Source organism: Loxodonta africana, chromosome 10, assembly GCF_030014295.1.
Source record: "Loxodonta africana isolate mLoxAfr1 chromosome 10, mLoxAfr1.hap2, whole genome shotgun sequence".
Taxonomy (NCBI): domain Eukaryota; kingdom Metazoa; phylum Chordata; class Mammalia; order Proboscidea; family Elephantidae; genus Loxodonta; species Loxodonta africana.
In genome coordinates, this window is record NC_087351.1 from 63,034,648 (window position 1) to 63,059,205 (window position 24,558).

A 24,558-nucleotide genomic window follows, 5' to 3' on the forward strand; every position below is an offset into this window, starting at 1 on the left:
ACAATGAGATACCACTTCTCACCTGCTATTATTAGAAAAACAGAAACAATAAGGGTTGGAGAGAACATGGAAAAATTGGGACCCTCATGCATTGCTGACGGGATTGTAAAATGGTGCCAAGCTGCTAAAAGTTTTGTGGTTCCTCAGAAAGTTAAACATAGAATTACTATATGATCCAGCATTTCAACTATATGTATACACCCAAAAACTTGAAAGCAGGGGCTCAAACAGATACTTGTACAACAATGTTCATTGTAGCATTATTCACAATAGTCAGAAGATGGAAACAACCCAAGCATCCATCAACAGATGAATGAATAAACAAAATGTGGTATATATACGATGGAATGTTATTCAGCCATAAAAAGAAATGAAGTTCTAATACATCCTACAACATGGATGAACCTTGAAAACATTACGCTAAGTGAAATAAGTCAGACACAGAAGGACAAATATTGTATGATCTCACTTACATGAAATATGTAGAATAGGCAAATGCATAGAGATAAGTTTATCAACCGTTACCAGGAGCTGGGGAGAGGGGAAATGGTGCGTTATCACTTAAGAAGGAGAAATGGGGAGTTACCTGTCCATTCTGTGTATTTCTGTTTGAATTTCTTTTTGTACTGATGAAAAATTTTTGGAACTGGATAGAGGTGAAGGTTATATAAAATGGTGAATATAATTAAGTCATTGAATTGTACACTTAAAAATGATGAGAGAAAATTTTTTGTTATATATGTAACAATAAAATTAGAAATAACAACTATAACTATGACAAAAGAATTGATTTACATTCTTTTCACCAGTGCAGTGTTTATATTATAATGAAAAAAAAAGCATGGCATATTTATAATTAAAATTTTCCTCATTCATTCATTTAATGAATATTTATTGAGCATTTATTATGTGCCAAGTTCTAACAGTGGCTTAGCATTAAACCTTCAGGATTATAGTAGTGAAAAAAGCAGACAACTTTTCTGCATTTATGGAACTTAAACACTCTCATTGAGAGGAGGGAAGAAGTCAGATAATAATCAGATAACCAAACAAAACACCAGTTCAATAATTATGCAGAGAATTAGAGTGGACTATGATGGAAGATGACTGAGTGGACTCCTTAGATGGGGAGGTCAGGGAAGGACTTTCTGAGGTAACGTTTAAATTGAGATCAATGACAAGAAAGAGTAACGTGAAGACTACTGAGCTAAGTAGTCCAGGCAGAGGAAACAACTAGTTCTCCAAGATCCTACAGTGAGAAGGAGTTTGCCATATTCAAGGAACCACTGGAATGTATGTAGTGTGGTAGGAAGCAGGGGAGTGGTAGTATACCAGAATGCAGAGTTTGGCAGGGGTCATTTATGTAAGATTTGTTCACGAGAATAAGAATTTGAAGAAATGTGGATTTAATTTTAAGTGCCATGGAAAGCAATTCGGGAATTTTAAGGAGAGATGGCTTGGTCTCATTTAGAGGAGCAAGGGAGGACAAGGGAAATGTTAGGAACCCATTATATTTGTTGAGGCAAGAGATGATGGAATCTTGGATTAGGGTGTTGGCTGTGGAGATGGATATTAGTGGTCAGATTTGGAATATGTTTGGAGGTAGAGTTTAAAGGACTTTCTAATAAGTGGATGAAGAGGCATTGAAGGAGAGAGCAATAAGGAATTAGCATATAGATTTTGGCTTGGGCAATCAACTGGACCTTGGGGTTCTTTACTGAGACAGAAGACTAGGAGAGGGAGACTCAATAATTCTATTTTTTGGCCACATTATGTTTGATGATGAAGATCATGATCTTGAAGATGGTGCAGGACTGGGCATTGTTTTGTTCTGTTACATATGCTGTCACTGTGAGTCAAGGTCGCCATGAATCTGAGCCAACTCCATGGCAATAAACAATGTTTGAGTTGCATATTAGATATCTAAATAGAGACCTCAAACAAGGAACTAAGTATATATGCCTGATGTTCCCAGAAGAGTGAGGACTGGAATGGCAGGCATATTAACGGCTCTTAAATCCAGGTTGAGATTATTTGAAGAAGTTGGGCAAATCCGTTGCAAAAGACCTCTTTCAAGTGTTAAAAAGCAAAGATGTCACTTTGACAACTAAGGCGTGCTTGACCCAAGCCATGATATTTTCAATGGACTGCCAGGAAAACGAACAAATCTGTCTTGGAAGAAGTACAGCCAGAATGCCCCTTAGAAGGGAGGATGGTGAGGCTTTGTCTCACTTACTTTGGACATGTTATCAGAAGGGACCAGTTCCTAGAGAAGGACATCATGCTTGGTTAAGTACAGGGTCAGTGAAAAAGAGGAAGACCCTCAATGAGATGTATTGACACAGTGGCTGAAACCACGCTCAAGCATAGCAATTATTGTGAGAATAATACAGGATAAGGCAGTGTTTGGTTCTGTTACACACAGGGTCGCTATGAGTCGGAACAAACTTGAAGGCACCTAACAACAAGAACATAATTATAAAGAGAAGGAAGCAGCCAGTACAGCTTTCTGGGACGTGCCAATGTACAAAAAAAAGTAGAAAAGGAAAATATTTGAGAAGTAGCAGCTAATGAGGGAGAAGAAAATACAAGCAAGTGTGGAGCCACAGAAGGCAGGAGAATAATGCAAGTGTGGCGGCTATAGAATGCTGGGAGTCAAACGAGATAAATACAGAGAAGAATCAATTGGTTTTGATGTCCATGAGGAGGGGCGTTCAGGGGAGGGTTGGGGACACTGGCCGTTTGGAGTACAGGAGAGAATGTGAGGTGAGGAAGTATCATGGCCAATACTTACATTTGACTGATTAATACTTTATTAAGGACAGGGCACATTTTGGTTTGCATTTGTATTCAAAAATATTTGAGGAAAAATCTCGAGTGTTTGTTACCCAAACCAAAAAACCAAACCCGTTGCCATAGAGTCAATTCCAACTCATTTGTTACCTAGTTCCCTGCATTTTCTGATCCAGTGATCTCTTCACCAACTGATTTTTTTTTTAATCAAGGTATGTATACATATGTTCTTTTTACGTATGTATACAGCCGTGTAACCATTGTCAAGACCAATGTATAGAATATAAAGCACACCCCATAAGATTACCTTCTGCACCTTCCTAGTCTATAATCTCCCGGAGGTAAACTACATAATATTCTGACTCCTACGTCCCCAAAGGAAACCCTAGTGACTTAGTAGTTAAGAGCAACGGCTGCTAACCAAACAGTTGGCCGTTGAAATCCACCAAGTGCTCCTTAGAAACTCCATGGGGTCAATTCTACTCTGTCCTATTGGGTCGCTATGAGTCAGAATCGACTCCACCGCCACGGTTTCTTTCATTTTTATTTTTTAGTATACCCCAAAAACAAACCCACTGCCGCAAAGTCCATTCCGACTCACAGCGACCCCAATACGGTTTTCAAGGCTGTAAACCTCTAGGAAGCCGACTGCCACCATCTTTCTCCTGCCAAGCCGCTGTTGGTTTTGAACCGCCCACTTTTTGGTTAGCCGTCCATCGTTGTAATCACTGCGCCAGCCAGCGCTCCTTTCTGACTCTTATAAACATCCATTAGTTGTACTCCAAAATTTCTTAACAAATGAGAACTGTGAAAGGGAAGCTGCTTTAGTATAAACTTTAGAATTAGCTTGAGTAAGTATAAACGCTAACCACCTGAAACCAAAATCCTGGCATAGCCCTCCCTCTCTATAGCACCGCCGCACTTTCTACACCACTCCCTTCTTTTTACTCTTCTAGGTCCCAAAAATGCTGGTACATAAACTTTGGGCCGGCGAGCGGGCGGATGCGGTGAAGGAGGAGGGAAGAGACAGTTTTCTGCCATGCGCACTAGAGAAAAGCGCTCTTTATTCTCCACCAAATAATTCACCAGGACCAGGGCTCCGTCATGCGCATTGAGATTCCTCCAGGCACGCGCGCGCCTCCCCGCGCGGTCATGCGCATGAGCGGAGCAGCTCGCGAGGGCGGAAGTGAGGAGCTGCTGCACGGAGGCGGGAGCTGTCGCGCATACTGTGGTGGGCGAGCCGCTGATATGGCGCTTTCCAGGAGTCTCGCGGTTTCTCTGGCAATCCTGGTGGTGTTGCTTTGGTGGGCTCCCACGACCCACGCGCGGCGGAGCGACGTGCGCATCATCACGGACGGGAACTGGAAAGAGTTGCTGGAAGGAGAGTGGATGATAGAATTGTGAGTGTAGGGCAGCTGCCCCGGGGCCCCTCGGTCCGCCGGCTTAGCCTTGGTCCTAGGTTCTAGCCTGGGCTCTCGACTTCTCCCCCCTCATTCGGGCCCCAGGTTTCCCCGGATGGCAACTCCGAGCCGCGGAACGAGTGCGCCTGACTCATCCCGATCCACAAACTCCTGTTTAGGTCAGGCATGGCTTGATACCACACCCTCTTCGTTTCTTAGCCGGGAATATATTAAGTTTCTACCAAAGTGTGCATCCTAGTTGCGTTTCTAGGACTGTGGTGCGCCTAGGAGATGATGTTACTCTTCGAATTCTCTCAACTTTTCTTCATGGCTTTGGAGTTGGGAGTGGGCGCCTGACTAGTTTCCATAACAGTTATTTATTTTAGAATAATTCTTGATAGACTTCTAGGCTTATTTTCACCACACTTTATAAAAGGAAATTGAGCACAGTCTCTTCTCACTTTCCTTTTGTGTAATTTTATCCTTTAGAAATAGCCAGTTTATAGTGTTGCAATTTGGGGCCTTTAATTATTTATACTTTTTTTTTGTGTGTGTGAGTTAGGTAAATTTCTCTCCTTTTTCATAGTAAGTGCTGTGTACAGTTAAACACAGGTAATTTTAAGTCTTCGTTTCTTTTTTTTGCTTTCCTTTCTCTCCATATCCTGTTGATCGTTTGGGTGTGTTTTTGCAATGTAAGCAGTGTCCTGTGTTGTGACTTCTAGGACTCTGTAACTGGTATTGCATTAAAACATGAAGTTAATGTATTATATAGTGTGGTTATAAATGCATAACAAATTATGGGTGACATTGTGAAGAGTGGGAATTCCAGTACATTTAATCGTGCTCATGAGGAACCTGAACACAGACCAAGAGGCAGTTGTTCCGATGGAGCAAGGGGATACTGTGTGGTTTAAAATCAGGAAACGTGCATCAGGGTTGTATCCTTTCACCATACTTATTCCATCTGTATGTTGAACAAGTCCAAGAAGCTGTAATATATGAAGAAGAATGGGGCATCAGGTTTGAAGGAAGACTTATTAACAACCTGTGATATGCGGATGACACAGACTTGCTGAAAATGAAGAGGATTTGAAGCACTTAACTGGATGAATATCAAAGATTACAGGATTACACCTCAACATAAAGAAAACAAAAATCCTCACAACTGGTCCGGTAAGCAACATCATGTTAAGTGAAGGTTGTCAGGGATTTCATTTTACTTGGATCCACAACCAGTGCCCATGGAAGCAGCAGTCAAATCAATCAAACAGTGTATTGCATTGGGCAAATCTGCTGCAAAAGACCTTTTTAAAGCTGTTGGAAAAGATGTCACTTTGAGGACTAAGGTGCACCTGACCCAAAGCATGGTGTTTTCAGTCGCCTCATATGCAGGAGAAAGCTGGACAGTGAATAAGGAGGACCGAAGAATTATTGATGCCTTCGAATTATGGTGTTGGTGAAGAATGTTGACTGTACATACCATGGACTGCCAGAAGAATGGACAAATCTGTCTTGGAAGAAATACAGCCAGAATGTTCTTAGAAGCAAGGATGGCGAAACTTCGTCTTATGTACTTTGGACGTGTTATCAGGAAGGGCCAGTCCCTGGAGAAGGACATGCTTGGTAAAGTAGAAAGTCAGTGAAAAAGAGGAAGATCCTCAACGAGATTAATTGATGCAGTAGCTGCAACAGTGGGCTAAAACATAGCAATGTTTGTGAGGGTGGCACAGGACTGGGTGGTGTTTCATTCTGTTGTGCATGGCGTCTCTTATACGTAGGATGGCTGTGAGTTAGAGCTGACTTGATGGCACCTAACAACAACAATAACATAAACTCAAGAGTTGCAAATCATCATCAAGGAAAATAATGTGTGTGTGGTGATTCTCTTTAAATAATACCACTTCTGAAGTGGGACAGTTAGCTTTAGGTGGTAAATTGGTGCTGGTGGTAGGATTGGTGATATTAGTGGTATTTTTAGTGATAATAGTAAAAGCACCATTATTGAGTGTTAATGTGTACCAACCACTGCAAGCACTTTACATACTTTATCATTTTTAATCCTCTTGAAATTATGTGAGATAGGTATTATTTCCCTTATTATAGATGTGAAACAGATGTCTAAATAAATACCTTAATTAATCGCCACCGATATTTCCATACTTCTTTTGCTGGGGTATGCAGATCTAACACTGGGGCAGATCTAACACAGAGTCTGCACGTAGTAGCTATTAGAACACTCACTCCTCACCCCCACCCCTTCTTAGACAAAGGTTCAGGTGTTTCCTCTATCATGGATGTAAGTAAGGGGGTCAGTTAGGGAGGTGAGGGAGAACCCAGAAAGCCGAATTAGTAACTCGAGTCATAAAATCAAAAAAGGCTTAGAACATTTATATGGAGGTTAAGATAGGGGAAGAAAGTTTATAGAATCCATATAATCTGCAACTAGGTGAAATGAATTTTCAGGCACCGTTAAAACCGCAGGAAACAGGAAATAAAACCAGTGACAGCATTTCTTTTTCATGTCATGCCGTTGTTTTAGATTGTGCCCATAAATTATTCTGAGTTTTATAAACAATGTGCTAAGCAGTAGTGATTATGAATTTATATGTAAAATACAGTCAAGTGTCACTATTATGGATAATTTTAATTCATTTGATCAGAAAAGTGACGGATTAAGAGGAACAAAATGTTAAAATGAGCTAAATCCTAATTAAAAGCCCGTCGAGTCGATTCCAACTCAGAGTGACCCTATAGGACAGAGTAGAACTGCCCCATAGAGTTTCTAAGGAGTGCCTGGTGGATTCAAACTGCTGACCTTTTGGTTAGCAGCCTCAGTCAGCACTTAACCACTGTGCCTACCAGGGTTTCCAAATCCTAATTAGCATCCTTTTAAAATTATAGTACTGTATTGTGTATTTTTTTTCCCCCTTAGTCCAAAGATTCTGAAGTTAACGAAGTCTTTAAAAAGCAATTAAGAAATAAAAGAAACTTAGGAGGGGGAAGGATCTGGTGTGCTCATGATAATAAGCTCTTGTAATTACAAGTCAATTATCTACAATAAACAGTCCTTCCCTGGTCCGAAGTTCTGTTAGATATGTACATCATAATACAACTTACCGTAACGGAGTTTGGCTTTTATATATGGTACTAGTTTGTCTTGTTCCACAATGCCTATTTTAGCAGTTTTTTGTTCATAAAGCAAGTGAAGAAAATATAATGAAGTACAGAAACTATTCTTATCTTTAACACGTATAGGCTTAATTCTTCCTGGTTCCATAAAAGAACTGAGAGAAATTATAAGCTAATTCCTAGGGAAATTCTAGGGAAAAATCAGGTCCTGGGAAGATGCTGAACACCAGTGGGATAATTAAAATGTTAATATGCTCGGCCACAGAATTTGTAAACCAGAGGTGTTGAAAAAGGATGTAGAGGTTGGCCAAAAAGAATTTTCTTTGGCCTGCCAAGTGTTGTGTGGGTGGTTAGATTTGAGGTAACATTTTAACACAAGAAATGCAGATTTTCAGCTTCTTTCAAATATAAATAGCCTGCAGCACCAGGCCAGCCAATCTGTGCTGAGTGGTGGTTGCCACCTTTAAGATGGGCAAGTGCTTCCTTATTCACCACGGTCCGGGTCACTTCCTATTTTTCTTATATGACACCTTGCATTTGTGACTCCTGGAGTGTTACTGAAATTGGTGAACTACAGATTTGGTTTTGAGTTATCTGGTGGATACGTTTTAATAGAGAAATTCAAAGCTTTTTTTTTTTAAGAGCTATTTTTATGTGTGAAAAAGACTTTGTGTCTTAAGAATTTATTCTTAGATGACTTTTATGTGATTAGCGTCATAGTTCCTGATTTCTAGAGTGTTAGCCCCACATTGGAGCCCTGGTAGCGCACTATTTGAGAGCTCGGCTGCTATCCAAAATGTTGGCAGTTCGAATCCACCAGCCGTTCCTTGGAAACCCCATGGGGCAGTTCTACTGTCCTGTGGGGTCTCTGTGAGTCAGAATTGACTCCATGGCAACGGATCTCGTTTTTTGGTTTAGCCTCACGTTTAAAATGCATAGAACTTACCGCTTTGCCAGCTTCATGGTTTTTAGTAGAAAATATTCTTCAAAAACTGTAAATTTTTGTCCCAAGAGGGATGATCATGTTAGAGTGCTTAACGTTGTAGCATATAGTAACATTTAAAAAATTTTATTATTAGGTGAAGACAGTTTAGAAGTTTATTTTTTCATCAATGATCTGTGTATGTTAAGTTTTATTATATGTTTGCTTTATGTTTGCAAAATAGCCATATATTGTTATTCTTTAATTTTTAGTTTTTTTTTTTTTTTAATATTTCTTAGTTATGCTCCGTGGTGTCCTGCTTGTCAAAATCTTCAGCCAGAATGGGAAAGTTTTGCTGAATGGGGAGAAGATCTTGAGGTTAATGTTGGAAAAGTAGATGTCACAGAGCAACCAGGTACTGTAAGTCTGGGGTTGGTTTTGTTTCCTTGCAGATTGGGTTGATATGCTTATCCTGTTTTCCATATTAAGAGTTCTTAACTTCCTTTCATTAGGTTTTGAAAACATGAGGTCTGCAGCTAGTTAAGCTGACTGGCCTACCTCCTTGATGGGGGCTCAGTGTGCAATGGCTGCAAACAGCAGGCTCCCTGGTAGTGTGTGCAGTTCACTCCTTGTATGTGTTGCTCTAAGGGACCTTGGAGACATCATCTTCCCCCTGGCTGCACAAGTAACTGCTTTGGATCTCTTTTGTTTGCATCTCAGGCCCCAGATTAGCATGTAAGATGCCTTTAGAGAGGTCCTAGAACACTGTGGTGCCAGTGTACCTTGGCCAAGGAACCATTTGCATCCACACCAAGCTTTAGAATAAACAAAACCAAAACCCAGTGCCCTCGAGTCGATTTTGACTCATAGCGACCCTATAGGATGGAGTAGAACTGCCCCATATAAGGAGCATTTATTTGAGGTTCTTTCTTTGTAGGGTCAAGGTTAAGTTCCCTGACAAGAGAAGATCCAAATCTCTGAAATCAGACTTTCCCAAATGTAATGGCTATGATTTGAAGACAAAAACCAAAAAACTAGTTGCTGTCATGCTTGTGAAACCAGATCCACTCTTCACTTGGACAAGTGGCATGCTCTGCCTTTGAGGGTACTCCTTCCTCAGACCAGCCTCATTATCTGTTCTTGGCAGTTAAGCCTGAGTTCCTGGCTCTGCCCATCCCAAATAGTAATAATAAAACAAAACCCACTGCTATCGAGTCAATTCTGACTCATAGCGACCCTATATGACAGAGTAGAACTGCCCTGTAGAGTTTCCGAAGAGTGCCTGGCGGATTCGAACTGCTGATCTGTTGGTTAGCACCTGTAACATTTAACAACTATGCCACTAGTAATAATAGCTGATATTTATTGAGCACTTACCAGTTACCAGCTTCTGTGTGTTTTGCATTTATTATTTGAACCTCACATACAACCTTGTGAGGTAGGTAATATCCCCATTTTACATATATGGAAACTGAGGCGCAAAGAGGTTAGTTTTCAGTTTTATCAGTGTTTGGCACATGGTTAATAGTGAATGTTGGCTGTTAATGTTGTTGTCCCTTATGAAAGATTCATAATAACATTTTCAATTTTTTGTAGCATGTTAAAATCTGCTTTTGTTTCTTGAATGTCAGATAGTTTTGTTCGATTTTAGACCTTTCTAAAATGCTACTGTCATATTATGCTTTGCAATGACCGATCACTAGTGATCTTATCACATAGTGTAGTCAACCAAGTGTTATGTATTCACAAATGTCTTCAATATTCAAACTGTGTATTTTCTTATTGAGATAATGTATGGTAGTGTTTTTTTCAAGTTGCTGCAAGTACATAGTTGAGATTTTTTATTGTTTATTACAGAGCTTAACTATTTTAGGTGTAATTTCATGTTCTTTTCCTATTAGTATTTAAAAAGTTCCAAACCAACTTTTAAGTAGCCAGTGATTGGCCCGTATAAGACCTGTTATGTGAATTTCCTTGTATTTATTTCTAAAGCCTTTATGTCCTTTTGTAGGACTGAGTGGACGATTTATAATAACTGCTCTTCCTACTATTTATCAGTAAGTATTTGAAGACACTATAGCTGTGGAGAAGGATGCATCATAGTATAACGAGAATAGTAGGCCTCCGGCTTGGATCACGTTTAAAGAACTGAGATAATTTCATTATATTCAGCAAGTATATTAGAGGGCTAATTTTGCTCTTAGTGTTGTCCTAGGTGCCTTCAGATACATGAATGATGTTTGAAACATAGTCCCTGTTCTCAAAGACTTGCAGTTGTTTTGGAAGCTCACATGAAATGGTATAACACCAGCCAGCATAATAAATGATTATAAGCTCAGAGTAGTGGCACAAATTGTAAATTCTGTAGGAAGTGAAATAAGGGAGAAATCACTACTGGCTGGAGTGGTTCCAGGGGAATATAGAGTTTAAACACAACCTTGGTTGTAGAGTAGAATTTTTAAGAGTGCAGGGTAGCTATACCGTTCTAGGATGATCTCATAAACAATGATTAATAAGAGCATGGTATCTAAGACAGTGCCGTGGCTCATCCTTGGGGAGACTAGTGAGTGATTTGGTTGTGTGCTAAGTCAGAATGAACAAGATTATGAAGTCTTCGGCATTAGTGTTTTAGTTTGACTTCTAAACCATGGGTTTGAAACCTCAAATCTGTGTACCTGCCCTGTACCTTAATGTCATCTAGCTGGTGGGTTAAATACCAAGACCTACATTTATCCTTATTTAAAGTTATGAAAACGGTAAGTTGGCAATTCTTTGTGTGTATCTGTATCTCCTATATTGCTTTTTCTTGTCATTTGTTTTTTAATGTTTGAATCTGTTTTTATTCACCCTTACTGTCTTTGTATCTATTTCTGTTCTATCTCTGAGTGCTTCTCTGTCTCTCTTTTTATTCAGTCCTTCTCCCCACGTGCCTCTTAACTGACTGTAATCAGTCTTCCCTCTTTTTTTCACTTCTCAGCATCCCCTGAACTTTTTCAGAATTTCCTGCTCCTTTGTTTTTAGTCACATTGTTTACCATGACCTTTCTGCCTCTTGAAATCCTACCCATCCTTCAAAGAACAGCTCCAGTTGCCACCTTCTCCACAAAACTTCTTTTTTTGGGGGTAGGGGGCAGTGTTCACTGTGGTCTTTAACTCTGGATAAATAAAAGATCCCTTAACCCTGGATGTACTCCTGTAGGTAGTAGGGAGCTATTGAAAGTTTTTGCACTTAAGTGACGAAATAGAAGTATTAAGTAGGATTAGACTGGCTCTATTACTTAGGGTCATTTGGAAATGAAGATGTAGAGCTGTATTATTTAGGGTAGTTCGAGATGTGGAGCAAGGAGAGCATTATGGCCCTATGCCAGCACTCCATACATTGGCACTGGAGAGGAGGAAGTGAATGTAAGGAAGAGTTCAAAGCAGACTGTAAAGTTGAATGATTAAAAATGCGAGGAAGGGAAGCACTATACCTGCTTACTCCAGGGATTTAAACCATGGTGGCTGTGGTGATGCCATGATGACCACAGTAACGTCTTAAAGTTTTAACCTGATGATAGCTAATAATATGTGCCAGGGACTATTCTAACAACTTTCATGTAGTAATTCCTTTAATATGTGTATTGTACATAAAATTTCTGAGATTATCATGTTCCATGGTTTTAGTATTTGTAAGAGTAACGATAAGGTCTTAAGGATTATTGTTTAAACATAAACTCATTAAATTTGGGGCTAAGATGTCATGAGATAATTAGTATAATTTGCCACCTGTGCATTACTAATGATATTAAATATTAGGATGGACTATAAAATGAGGTAGAGTAAGAGCAAAACAGAGTCTGTTATTTACAAGGTATTGGTTAATTTTTTACTTTGACCCTCTTTAGTTGTAAAGATGGTGAATTTAGGCGTTATCAGGGCCCACGGACTAAGAAGGACTTCATAAACTTTATAAGTGAAAAAGAATGGAAGAGTATTGAACCTGTTTCATCATGGTTTGGTCCAGGTTCTGTTCTGTAAGTATAAGTAATTTTTCTCAGAGTTAATTGAAACAGTCATAGGTTGCTTAACGTCCATGATACGTTCTGTGAAATAGGACATTGTTATTTGATTGTTGTGTGAACGCCGTATTTACAGGCAGTCCCTGGGTTCCAAACATCCGACTTGTGGACAGCTTGTATTTAAGAACAGACTGCCGTAAAGCCTATTAGAAATTTAAGTTAAATAGTGGTTTGTAATAACGAATGCGTCACCACTTTGTGACGCTCACAAAAGCATTGCCTGGTGTGGAAGTGTTTCTTAGGTGTTTTATATGCATAGAAAGGTAAAATGTATATACTAAGACAAACAATTGGCTAACTGACACTAAATAAGAACTGTATGTATCGACTTACCTACAAATTCGACTTAAAGACGTAGGAACGGATCTTGTTCGTTACCTGGGGACTGCCTGCATATAACTCTATTATAACTTACGGGACCACGGACATATATGTGGTCTGACGTTGCCCGAACGACATTATGCAGTGCGTGGCAGTAGTTGTACTTCATATAAATAAAGCATTCATGCTCAGTTTATTTCTTGAGTTCTTAAGGTATATTTAGATTTATTACATATTAATATATATAACATCAAAACAGATACTTTCATCTTTGAGTTAGAAAGACACACTCTATAGAATTTAGTTGAATCCCTTTTCAGGCATATTTTAGCTTTTTAGATATGGATCAACAGAGAACACATTACCTCCATCAGAGTATGAGCAGTGTAAAGCTGTCACTTGAGTTTACTAGTTTGAAGGAGAAGCCTCAAATGTTTACCTGCTCATGTACCTTTAGACTTCAGTTCTTGATGTTTGGTTGGTTATCCCACCTGCCTGATGACTTACATGAATAGTATATATGAGCAGTGACCCTAATGACATGATTAACCACTGACCTTTATAGATAGCTGGAGGGTATCTGTATTTCTTCATAGCATTTTTTCAACATTTTTTTTCTATAGAGAGTAGGAGTAGGAGATGGCAAGCGTATTTCCTGCTGTGCTGTTGGTGTACAAGGCTACAGAGGTCATCTGAGAGTCAGCAAATTTTGCTGAGGTCACCACGTGGCAAAGTTATCTTTTCTTGTCCTCTCACCAGACTTACCCTTGGAGGATGGGGAGTTGGGATACCAACCATTTAAGAAATAATGTCCTGGCTTCTGGGAGTGGGAGTAATGTTAGCCCTAAGCAGTATTTTGAAGTAGTTTATCTTTAGCACCTTTTCTTGATGTGCCGCTTTCCCTCTTCCTGAGAAAAACCTCCGAGTTGAATTATCCTTTAGCTGTCAGAATTCCTCCACCTAATTCCTATGCCTAATCCAATTAAGGAACTGTATACATGATACAGAACGTCTCCAGCATCTCAGGAAGCTTCCTCTTGCCTCTCCTTAAAACACCAGTTTGGAAAGGAATCCCTGGCGGGGTGAGGAGAATGGTGGTGTTCCAAGTGGGAAGGATGGGTTCAAATGTTCCCAGTTCCTTTCTCCTGAGTTTTTTTCTTCCTGAGGTTCCCTTCTCTGCTCATTCTTTGGAGGATTTTAAAGGTGCCATTTGCTTACAGTCAGTCTAACTTTAACCAGCTGGTTTCATAGAGCCTGTGGCCTGTTACTGAGAATATATTGGGATTTCGTATAGCTTCTCATTTGCTTGACCTCAAAAGGCAGAGGATAATTTTTATTTTTCCTTTTATAAATGCAAAATTCAGATACTAACCCCTTCTCACTAAAAACAACCTAAGGTACTCTTTAGATGAATTTCTTAAACAGAATTTTTTTTTTTTTTTTACATTAAAACACTGGGAGAACTTAAGATGAAAGGTTAATATCAGAACAATAGGAAAAAAAAATTTATTTACAATGAAGTTGCACGGTGGTAATTCAGAAACAGTAACTTCATTAATAAGCATTTTTTTATTATAGTTATGAAATCAGTGATATATCACTAGTCTTAAGACTAACCTTAAAATCTGTTGTATTGGGGAAATAATAAAGTGTAAAATAGAATAGACATATAGATATCCACATACATTGTATTTCAGACTTAGGTATTTTATTCAGTTTTCCAATCATCTCTCTCTTATTTCAGGATGAGTAGTATGTCAGCACTCTTTCAGCTATCTATGTGGATCAGGGTATGGGCTAAATTTTTATTTCTATTTTAAACATTTTTGGAACTCTGTTACCTTTTTTACATTACTGGTTTTTATTTTATTTTTTCTTCTGATTTTAGGCTTGCCATAACTATTTTACTGAAGACCTTGGATTACCAGTGTGGGGATCATACACAGTTTTTGCTTTAGCAACCCTGCTTTCAGGACTCTTTTTGGGACTTGTAAGTACTTCATTTTCAGAGTATTAGGGAAAAATAGAATTTTTACGAATTTGATAATTTGATATAATTGCAATAGCTGTATCATAGTATATGTTTAGATTTCTTACAGTGTTTATTTTTGCAGTGTATGATATTTGTGGCAGATTGCCTTTGTCCTTCAAAAAGGCGCAGACCACAACCATACCCTTCAAGTAAGTATATTTTAAAATGTTTATTTTTATTCACTGTAATCCCATTCATTTCTGTAAAGGCAATCATACGTATAATAGGTTGCCCTCCGAGCTTAAGTTCCTAAATACGGAGTGGTGGTCTCTGTATCAGGTATGCCATAGAAAAAGGGGGAGGGAGGTACATATTTCATGTGAGAATGCTAACCCAGTGGATTTTGGACATTGTTAATTTTTTGACTGTTATAATATGGAAAATTTTAACATTGCATATAACTTGTAGACATTTAATAACATTGATCTGACACCATTTTATTTGAAATTTTTATATTCATGGATCCACTTGAATATACTTTTCTTTGAAGTTATTCATTACTACAGTGACCACATTTGATGATGATTATTTGTGTGCCAGCCAATTCTGTGGTTTTTTTTCTTTTTTGGTAGGATATTGGGACAAAATTCCTGTAGCTGATTGAAGGTTAACATTGACACTGTATTTTAAAATAAGTTCATGTAATTAGAAGCAATTATTGCTGTCTGACTTATTATAATTACCTACCAGTCATTTGTTTTTTAATTTTGAAAGTATAATGTTATGGAAGCCCTCATCTTTGCAGTTTGTAAAGAACGTTCACGTATTTTTCCCTCATCCTGTTGTCATTTGCTCTCTAAAGTAGACTGCATAGGTAATATACTATTCCCAGTTTGTGATTGAGGAAACTAAGGCTTAGAGAGATGAAGCATTTCCATTAAAGTCACACCAAAGCGATAGAGCTGAGAGTAGACCCTAATCAGACTTGTGGACTGACATTTCTTCCATTAAGCTGCCTTCTTGACTTAGGATCTATTGAGGTCAAAACTTCTGAAATAAAATCAGGAAAGTATTGGTTATGGCTCAAATAAGATTTCATTTACAGTGTACCTTGTGCACTGAATGACTGATAGTTTGTCTGTTCATTTCCTAAATAGTTGTATTGATACTTGACATGTATAAAAACTGTTGCCATCGAGTCCATTCTGACTGATAGTAACCCTATAGGACAGGGTAGAACTTCCCCATAGGGTTTCCAGTCTTCACGGAAGCAAAATGCCACATCTTTCTCCCACAGAGCAGCTGATAGGTTTGAACTGCCGACATTTCATTTAGCAGCTGAGTGTTTAACCGCTTCACCGCCCAGGGTTTCTTTGACGTGTATAGAGGAGGGAATTATTTTATCCATCGGGCACCTCTCACTCGTAGGAAAAAAAGACAGATTACTTATGGACAAATTCGTTGCCAGGTTTAAAGTTTTTGAAGTGAAATAAATACAGTGAAACCTGTGAGAGCCAGAACTTCATAGGATTGCCATACTTTTCTGGGTTTCGAAAATTTTCTGCCTTTGACAGGATGTGATCAGGCAGCACCTGGCTTTGGATCCCATAAATATACCAAAGTCCATGTTGACAACTGTGAGATGTAGACCGAATCATTATTGGCACTGTTAAAGATTCTCTTCACACCTCTGTCAGAGTCATCTGCCAAGAGTTTTTGGGAGTATGCATAGGTTGATTTCTATATCTGAGGACCTACATGTTAGAGCCCGAGCTTTACCTCTTAGAGCAGTGGTTCTCAAGCTTGAAAATGCATCAGAATCATCTGGTGAGTATTAAAGTGGACTGCTGGTCCCACCCCTGAGTTTCTGATTCAGAAGGTCTGTGGTGGGGCTAATCATTCGCATTTCTAACAAATTCCTAGGTGAAGTTGATACTGGCTGGTCTGAGGACTACATTTTGAGAACCACTGTCTTATAGAAAATGTTTACCAGTAAGAAAATCTATAGGCCCTAGCCCTTTGTTGTTGACCATGCAATCTTTTTGAAAGAATACTGACTCTGGTGGGCTTATGTGTATTGGATATTTAACTGGCGTACTTAGAGGGAGTTAAGTGTTGTCCATTTAGGAAGCTAGCAACAGTCAATAGGTACAACTTAAGTAACTCTTTTTAAGAGATGCATCTAGGGAAGCATCCAGAGAAGAAACTGCTTTTAGCAATTTACAAGAAAATTCAGTTTTTAAAAAGTGATTAGCTAATGCCAGAGTACTGTATTTTTCTGCAAATAGTATGCTCATGTAAATAACACACACATAACGGGTGGAAATGACAAAATTATGTAAAAAAAGTTCTGCCATAGGCGCCTGTGCATATACTGCACATGTCTTGTGACATTTCTAGATGTGAATTTTGGCCTCATTCACTCTCATTAAATAGTCCAAAAATTTTACTTTTGATCATACTTGTATAATAAAAGTTTAGCCATGGTCAAGTCATGGATTGAGTTTGGTAGTACCCTGGTAGTTGAAAACTAAGCAATGAAATAAATATGTGTGTTTGTTTCTATTAATTTAAGTTGATAATTGTATCCCCGTTGCTTTCGTTTGAGTCATCAGTTGGAACCTTAAACTTCCTGAAGCCTGTCAGTACATCATGTGCTATCAGTCGGAAGCCTGCACTGGTATATAATGGCATTGGGTAGCTAGCAATAGGAATCTCAGTGCAGTCTGCATTGACATAATTATCAGTTATCTTCCAGAACTCTGATACATGATTGTTCTTGGCTCAGCAGTTGAATGTGAAAACCTTATCAGATCATCTAAAGTGAAACCGTTAAGCTATGTCAGGTCTGCTTATTTCGTAGTCTCATTGTATCTTATTAGTGCCAATGTCTTTAATCAACGATCAATGATCATAAGTCACCTTAGTGAGCATATAAAGAGTCTTGCTTCTTGTACACCTCACATTTGAATTTTGTGATCTGTTTGCTAGAACCAGCCAGTTATCAATAATATTGTGCACATTTCTTCAGTTTATAAATCTAAATCTTAGAAACTTTTAGGATCATGGCAGGAATTAAGTGCAAGTCCTACACTGCAGACTTTAAACTGAAAGTTGTTGCCAGGGCAGAAAAAAGCAGCAGCAGAGTGGCAGCCAGAGAGTTTGATGTTGGAGAGTTGGTCATTCGGGAATGAAGAAAGGAGAAAAAGGAGCTGGAGAAAATGAATCCGCGAAAACGCACATGTTATGGGCTCAAAGCAAGATGGCCTGAGTGGGAGAAAGACTTGAAAGAGCAGATTATTTCTTGAAGGGAAGAAAATCAAACTGTCCGTACTGTCAAAATTCAGATCAAAGCGAAGCTTCTGGCAAATAAAATAGGGAATTCCAGATTTCAAGGCAGGTTTCACCTGTATTTCTAAGTTCGTGAAAAGGAATAAGAACGAGTAATGATGATGATGAATACACTAAAAGAGGCTGTTTTAAGGTGAAAATACAGTTTCTTCTGGTGATATTTGTTATTCCAAAGACACTGATTATCAAAAATTATGCTTATTTTAAGATTTGCGAAAGCAATAAAATATAAACATCTTGTTCTTGTAGTTTTAGGCCTAGGATCATTTCTCATTTATTAATTTCTAGCTGTTTGTACATTCATACTCTTTGGTTTCAACATGACGTCCCATTTCCAATATGAGCCCGTTCACTTCACCATTGGTTGCGCTTGGTTTAGGAAAATACCTACCTTTTAAATGAAGTTTCTTTGAGATCAATTTTACTTAACAATAAATCTGCTAGGAAAAAAAATGAAATTGAAGTCAGCAACATGTTAAAAAATACTGGCATAGTGCACCTATGAAAATAATGAGCAGGGGAGTGTTGTGTGGTTCTTGAGAAAAAATGGATAAGGTGTATTTTGTATGTGTAAAGATATGCCACTCAGTTTTTCTTGTAAAAGTTCATTAAAGAAACTTGTATCTTTAAATACCTGAATTGGAGAGACTGAAAGGCATAAATTAATGACTTTCTGAATGCCTGCCCATGTTATCCAAAAAGGCAGCACGTGGTCTTTGAGCTAGAGGGATCCGATGGAGCATCTCAGCTCTGCCATTTAACAGGAATGTGACAAAAGTGTCTGTTACAACCTCTCTAAGTCTGTTTCCTCTTGAGACATGGAAGTAATTATACTTGCCCCATTAGATCATTATGAAGCTTGTAAGTATGTAATGCTCACATTATCCTGGTGGACCCATAGTAAGCACCCAGGAAGCATTCACTACTCAGATGGTTATGTAATTTATTGTCCTTTAATGACACACTGATAGTTATTAATCCATACTTTAATGCACTAGTGTCCCTTTTAAAAGAGGCCACCTGATTTGAATTGTTTTCCAGAATGTGTATTTTTTTTGTTGTTGTACTGCAGAGAAAGAAACCCACCTGTGGCCTTACGCAAGATAGGAATGTATTGGTTCATACAGCAAGGAAGTTTGAGGACAGATTTGTCTGGATCCTGGGACTCAAATGATGTTGTCAAGATGCTATGTGTTTCTGAATTGCTCAGACTCCATACCTCTGCCTGGGTTCATTCTCAGCTTGGCTGTCTTGAGTCAGTAGCATAAGATGATGGTGGAAAGCCAAAGCAGTCATTCCTAGAGTAAAAAGCCCACCCACTTTCTCCTTATCTTTTGGAGAAATTCTAGTTGACTTAGCTTGAGCTTGTTTCTTGGATCAGTCACTGTAACCAAGGTTTTTTGACCTCAGTAGAATTACTGACAATTTGGACAGGATAATTCTTTATTGTGAGAGAATGTCTTGTACGTTATAGGATATTCAGCAGCATCCCACTATATACCTAAAGTCTGACAACCAGAAATTTATTCTGACATTGCCAGGTGGGTTGCCCCCTGCCAAGAGTCACTGCTGTAACCCATAGCATTCACCAGAATACATGTGATGGGGAATAGGGGAAGGCCTGTTAATCCAACAGAAAGAGGGATGCTAGGCAGACCAAACAACAGATTGTCTACCATGCAGTGATCTCTTTTCATTGTCACTTTATTGCACCATCCCCAATTCTACTGGATTGTTGGAGTAGGGGCAGTCTGGGATCAATGAACAGATAAAGCTTGGCCCAATTCTGTCTTACATGTCTCAACATGATGCGCTCTAAACTTAATTAGCAGTAGGTCCTATAAAAAATAAAGGGCATATATACATGTTTAAAAATTCATTGAGCTGTATACTTAAGACTTGTACAATTTATTCTACTTACACTTTAAGAAATTTATATATGTGGGGGAGGGGAAGCAGAGGTTCTTGAAACCAGTTGAAAAATACATGGACATGTTTACAGCCTTCAACCATAAATGATACCTATTCTCCTGGGAACTAAAACAGGGGTGGTGTTGAAGTTTATTTCACTACCAAACTAAAAGGTTTAATAGCAAATTAATATAAAGTAGTTATATGTAATGCAGTGTATTTTCTTACACTTATATATTAACAGCATTAATTGTAGTTCATTAATTTCAGTTCACTTTATAAATAGGTGGATAATTAGAATAAATTTGGTAAGTAGAATGGATCTTGTAAACCAGTTTTTATTTTTACAGCATCTGCTTTTTAGAAATCCTAATATACGATAACCTGCCAAAGCAATTCATGGACATAGGAATCATTATTGCATTGTGAATATATCTTGATTTGATTCTAAAGCGAGCCTAGTATGTCAAGAAAAACACATTTTTGTCTTTATCTTTAAGAAAAATTATTATCAGAATCTTCTCAACCTTTGAAAAAAGTGGAGGAGGAACAAGAGACTGATGAAGAAGATATGTCCGAAGAAGAAGCTGCAAGTAAAGAAGGAACAAACAAAGACTTTGCACAGAATGCCATAAGACAGCGTTCTGTGGGTCCTTCGTCGGCCACGGAGAAATCCTAGTTAATTTTTATAAATATCTTAATATTATGATTTTGACAAAAACAGAAGATTGAAAGTTTCTTTTGGTTTGGAGTGAACTGTGACTTCCTTGTACGTTGCAGGGTTCATTCCAGATTGTCATTAGATTGAGCAGGCTACCTTCAGAAAATAAAAGTAGCACTAGGTATAAATGTTTGAAATATGATTTACGAACAGCATGTTGGTTTAAGTAGTTCTTTAACCTTTGAAAAATCTGGTGCCAAGCAATAAAATTTCGGTATGTTTGTTGAATAAGAACTTGTTTGAAGTCTGAGTTGAGAATTTACATTTTCCAAGTATTGCATTTTTGAGGTATTTAAGAAGAGGTAGTAACGAATTTACTTTATAGAGAGAAAGATTTCTCATTTGATATGATTTTTCTCAGTTTCACTGTGTGAAAAAAAACATATTTCCCATAGATGGGAATTTTGCCCATATTCTCAAGAATTGTATATTTCAGTGACAGCTCTTTGGTCTTTTTAGAGATATAGTCCAAATTTTCCTCTTATTTTTAGATTACACAACTAATAAAAACTATCTTTAATTACAGTTTTCTACATATGTTGATAATACAGGATATGCTATTGATTTAGGCAACTTTTACAAGTCCTTGATGATGTCCTGATTCCTTTAAAGGTCGATGATTGCCTCTTTTGCCTCCCCTCCGTTCAGTGTATGGTTTGTATTTTTCCTATTCGCCTTGGGTTACTTTTTTAATTTTCCAAATCAGATGGTAATTGTCTGGAAATTTTTCCATGTTTTGGTAAATAGTGCTTTTTGGTCTTGTTTCAAACTGATAAAGTTTACTGAGGGATCTTTAAAATTGAAGAGCTATCTACAAAATATTTAAAATTTTGGCCACTCATCTCAGATTCTACATTTATTCTTGTTGAACCTCTACTTGAACTTTTTTTTTTCTTTTTTGGATGTGAAGTTGAACATTCCTGATTTTTATTTGGTGTTATATAAAAGCCTTACATTTCAAAAGCTGACAGAAGCTTAATTTGATAAAAGACAAAGTTTGCATTCTACTCAGGAAAAAAATACGTGTTTTCAATGTATTTTTGTCCTCATATACAGGAAGTTCCTAATTGATTTTACCAAGTCAATGTATGCTTGATGTTTTTAAATCATAACATGTTCTTGGAAAGATGAACTCTATCTTCTGCTGTGCTTTCTTGACTTAAAATGTGTGGTGTTTGACAGGTGGAAATCGGCAGGATGGAACATTAAATGTATTTTTATTTTGTAAAGAAATAGAACACAGAGTTTTTCACTTACAGGAAAGAAGGGGAGGGCAGTGGAGGGACTATTAGCCACAAGCAGGGGGAAACCATAAATATTCAGAATGAATCACCTGTTCATTGTGATAGATGGTTTTTGTAATGCTCCCTTTCTTCCAGGTTCTGCTGCAGTGTGAATTCGCTAGATTTATAGCATCATAACGTACGGCTGTTTTCTTTCAAGCCTTCTCTAGAATGTTAAATATTCTATCATTGAAGAGTCTGGATGTATAGTTTTGTAATGCTTTAGAAAAATATTCTAAGCACGAAATAAACTTTTTAAAGCACTTAAAACTGAAGACCAGTGTGATTTCTAGTTGCATATGAAAACTATGCTTAATTGCTTTGTATTTAAATGTTCGAATGAGTGGTTTTCTGCCACTGTATATTTGCTTGATATGTGTAGTCAAAAGGCTAGATTCAAACATACATCTTTTTCCATTAGGTGAATGAGGAAAATAGTGCTCAAAAATCAACTATTCTGTTTTTATATTAATTTACACTAATAGATGACATAGTGAATTTCAAGCTTTTTAGTAATTAGAAAATACTATACATACAGAAAAAAGTGGGCTGAGCAGGTTGAGTCTTGATAACTCAGAAAACATGTGATCTCACAGTTCTTCAGGATTGTCATTAGACAGCTGAGTGGGCAACGTGGGGAAGTACCTACACGTGCTTGCATTTGTTTTCTGTTTGTTTTGTAGAACATTTAAGAACAGGTTACTTAAATTTAAAAGATGTTAAAGAGAATTCAGCCATGTTCCTTTTCTGATTAACTTTCCTGTTCATTTCTGGGATTTTTGTGTAAGCCAGTGAAGTCAGGGATTGGTCTCCAGAGCCCTGAAAACTGGGAAAATGTTACACCTGCTTCTCTAGTAAGAGAACTAGAAGAGGTTTTATAAGGACAAGTAAAAACTAAACCTGTTGTTGCCATTAAGTTGATTCCGACTCATGGTAATCCTGTGTTACAGACTAGAACTCCATAGGGTTTTCTTGGCTGTAATATTTATGAAAGCAGATTGCCAGGCCTTTGGAGCTGTGGGATTGGTTAGAACTGCCAACCTTAAAACCAAAAACCCAGTGCCATCAAGTCGATTCTGACTCATAGTGACAAGGGCACAAACCATTTGCACCACCCAGGGGCCTCATAAGGACACAGGAGTCCTTGGGTGGTAAAACGTGGGCTTTTAAACCCTGGCTACTAACCGAAAGATTGGCCATTCATATTCAACCAGAGGTACCTTGGAAGAAAGGCCTGGCATTCTGCTTTTGAAAGATTACAGACATGACAAACTTACAGAGTGCAGTATTATTCTGCAACACATGGGGTCTCCGTGAGTTGGAGTCGACTCAATGGCAACAACATACCAGAGGCTCGTGGAAACTATAAGTGATCATCTTTTGGTTTTCATTATTGACTAAAGGGGCTCAGCACAGCAGCTTAGCTACAACTAATTTAGGAGGGAATAAGGTGTGGGTGGCTGGGTTAAGGTGCAGTACCAGTAGCATTCTTATGCCTCCCGCCCCCCACTAAAAAAAAAACAAAACCCAAACCTGTGTCATTGAGTCTCACAGAGACCCTATTACAGGACAGAGTAGAACTGCCTCAGAGGGTTTCCAATAAGCGACTGGTGGATTCAAACTGCCAGCCTTTTGGTTAGCAGTTGTGGCTCATAACCACTGCTCCACCAGGACTCCAAATCATAACGACCCTATACCTCTCCCATTTCCCCCAAATAGCCATTCAGTTCCCCCACTATGGATTGTTATATTATCACTGCAATAGAAAGCACAGCATTCTACCACATGTTGCCTAAATACTTGATCTTGGGCAAGGCTAAAAAAAGTTTTAGTGATGATCTCCTGGGCATAATAGCTACATTCACTGAGTGGGGGTGAGTTTTGATTATTAAGTTACATGGTAATTCAGTTTTTCTTGTCAGCATTTGACATGGTCAATGGACAATTTGAGCCAGTGAGATTTTGGAATTTCTGGGTAATACCTCCTTCCTTAAAAATGAGATTCAACAGGCAGTTTGCTTCTGGATTTTGCCATTATCAGGATATAATGCCTAGGATTTTGTGGCCATCCCACAGCCTGAGGATGAAACCAGTAAACAGGAGGGCAGAGCCAAGAGAATCTCAGAAAAGCAAGCTAGAGAACCTTGATTTACCACATCCAACGTCTGGACCTCTTGCTCTTTGAGGTAATTTTCCATATATAATCTTTCTGAGTAAAGCTTTTCAGTTACTTGAAACCAAAGTATGAACATGGCTGACACCTTTCTGCTCTTGGTGAACAACAGTGTCTTAATTTATCTTAGCTCAGTTCTATGTCTATTTCATTATCTGAGCATGCTCACTTAAACAATGGCTTCTCACTGTGACATTCCAATCAGGAGGAAGAAATCACCTGTATATATGTGGTTGAAACTAATTCCTGAGTTAATCGGACATGTACTTTAAACTTGGTAATGAAAGGGTAGACGTTTTCCTTTTAGGGAACTATTATCACGCAATTTATTATACTTAATATTATGATCTGTAAGCATTAATGATGAAAATATCCTGGAAGCTAAAAAGAGTGCATGTTGGGTTCAGGTTTAGCCACTTACCTGTAGTGTGGAATCAAGCTTTGAGTCTAAAAGAGCCTTATTTGGCTTTTTTGTCCTATTCGGAGCAAATTCCTATGTATCATTTTAGTAACTGGAGTCTA

The 24,558-nt window shown here is 38.2% G+C and overlaps 1 protein-coding gene and 1 non-coding gene across 3 annotated transcripts; both read left to right on the forward strand.

Annotated features, from left to right (window-relative positions):
- Nucleotides 1–3,955: 3,955 nt before the first annotated feature.
- TMX1 (thioredoxin related transmembrane protein 1) lies at nt 3,956–24,048 on the forward strand. Of its 2 annotated transcripts, none has more exons than XM_023546154.2 (8): nt 3,956–4,193; nt 8,544–8,659; nt 10,256–10,301; nt 12,131–12,259; nt 14,370–14,415; nt 14,514–14,615; nt 14,740–14,806; nt 23,905–24,048. In XM_023546154.2, exons 1-8 carry the CDS (start codon nt 4,042–4,044, stop codon nt 23,916–23,918), a joined length of 672 nt encoding a protein of 223 aa, XP_023401922.1. In that variant the 5' UTR covers nt 3,956–4,041; the 3' UTR covers nt 23,919–24,048. The 2 variants fall into 2 exon arrangements, with proteins under 2 accessions (XP_023401922.1, XP_003408643.3); XM_003408595.4 differs by lacking the exon at nt 23,905–24,048 and adding an exon at nt 20,360–22,133 and having other exon boundaries at nt 3,957–4,193.
- Nucleotides 8,775–8,909, forward strand: LOC111750260 (small nucleolar RNA SNORA70). Its single transcript, XR_002785408.1, has one exon. It is a non-coding gene; the product is annotated as a small nucleolar RNA SNORA70 (small nucleolar RNA).
- Nucleotides 24,049–24,558: the final 510 nt, after the last annotated feature.

Bases quoted from the DNA above. Each gene is read 5' to 3' on its own strand.
- TMX1 (XM_003408595.4), top strand. From the start codon at position 4,042: ATGGCGCTTTCCAGGAGTCTCGCGGTTTCTCTGGCAATCCTGGTGGTG. The intron at 10,302-12,130 runs GTAAGTATTTGA...GACCCTCTTTAG, and splicing joins GCTCTTCCTACTATTTATCA to TTGTAAAGATGGTGAATTTA. The intron at 14,616-14,739 runs GTAAGTACTTCA...TTATTTTTGCAG, and splicing joins CAGGACTCTTTTTGGGACTT to TGTATGATATTTGTGGCAGA.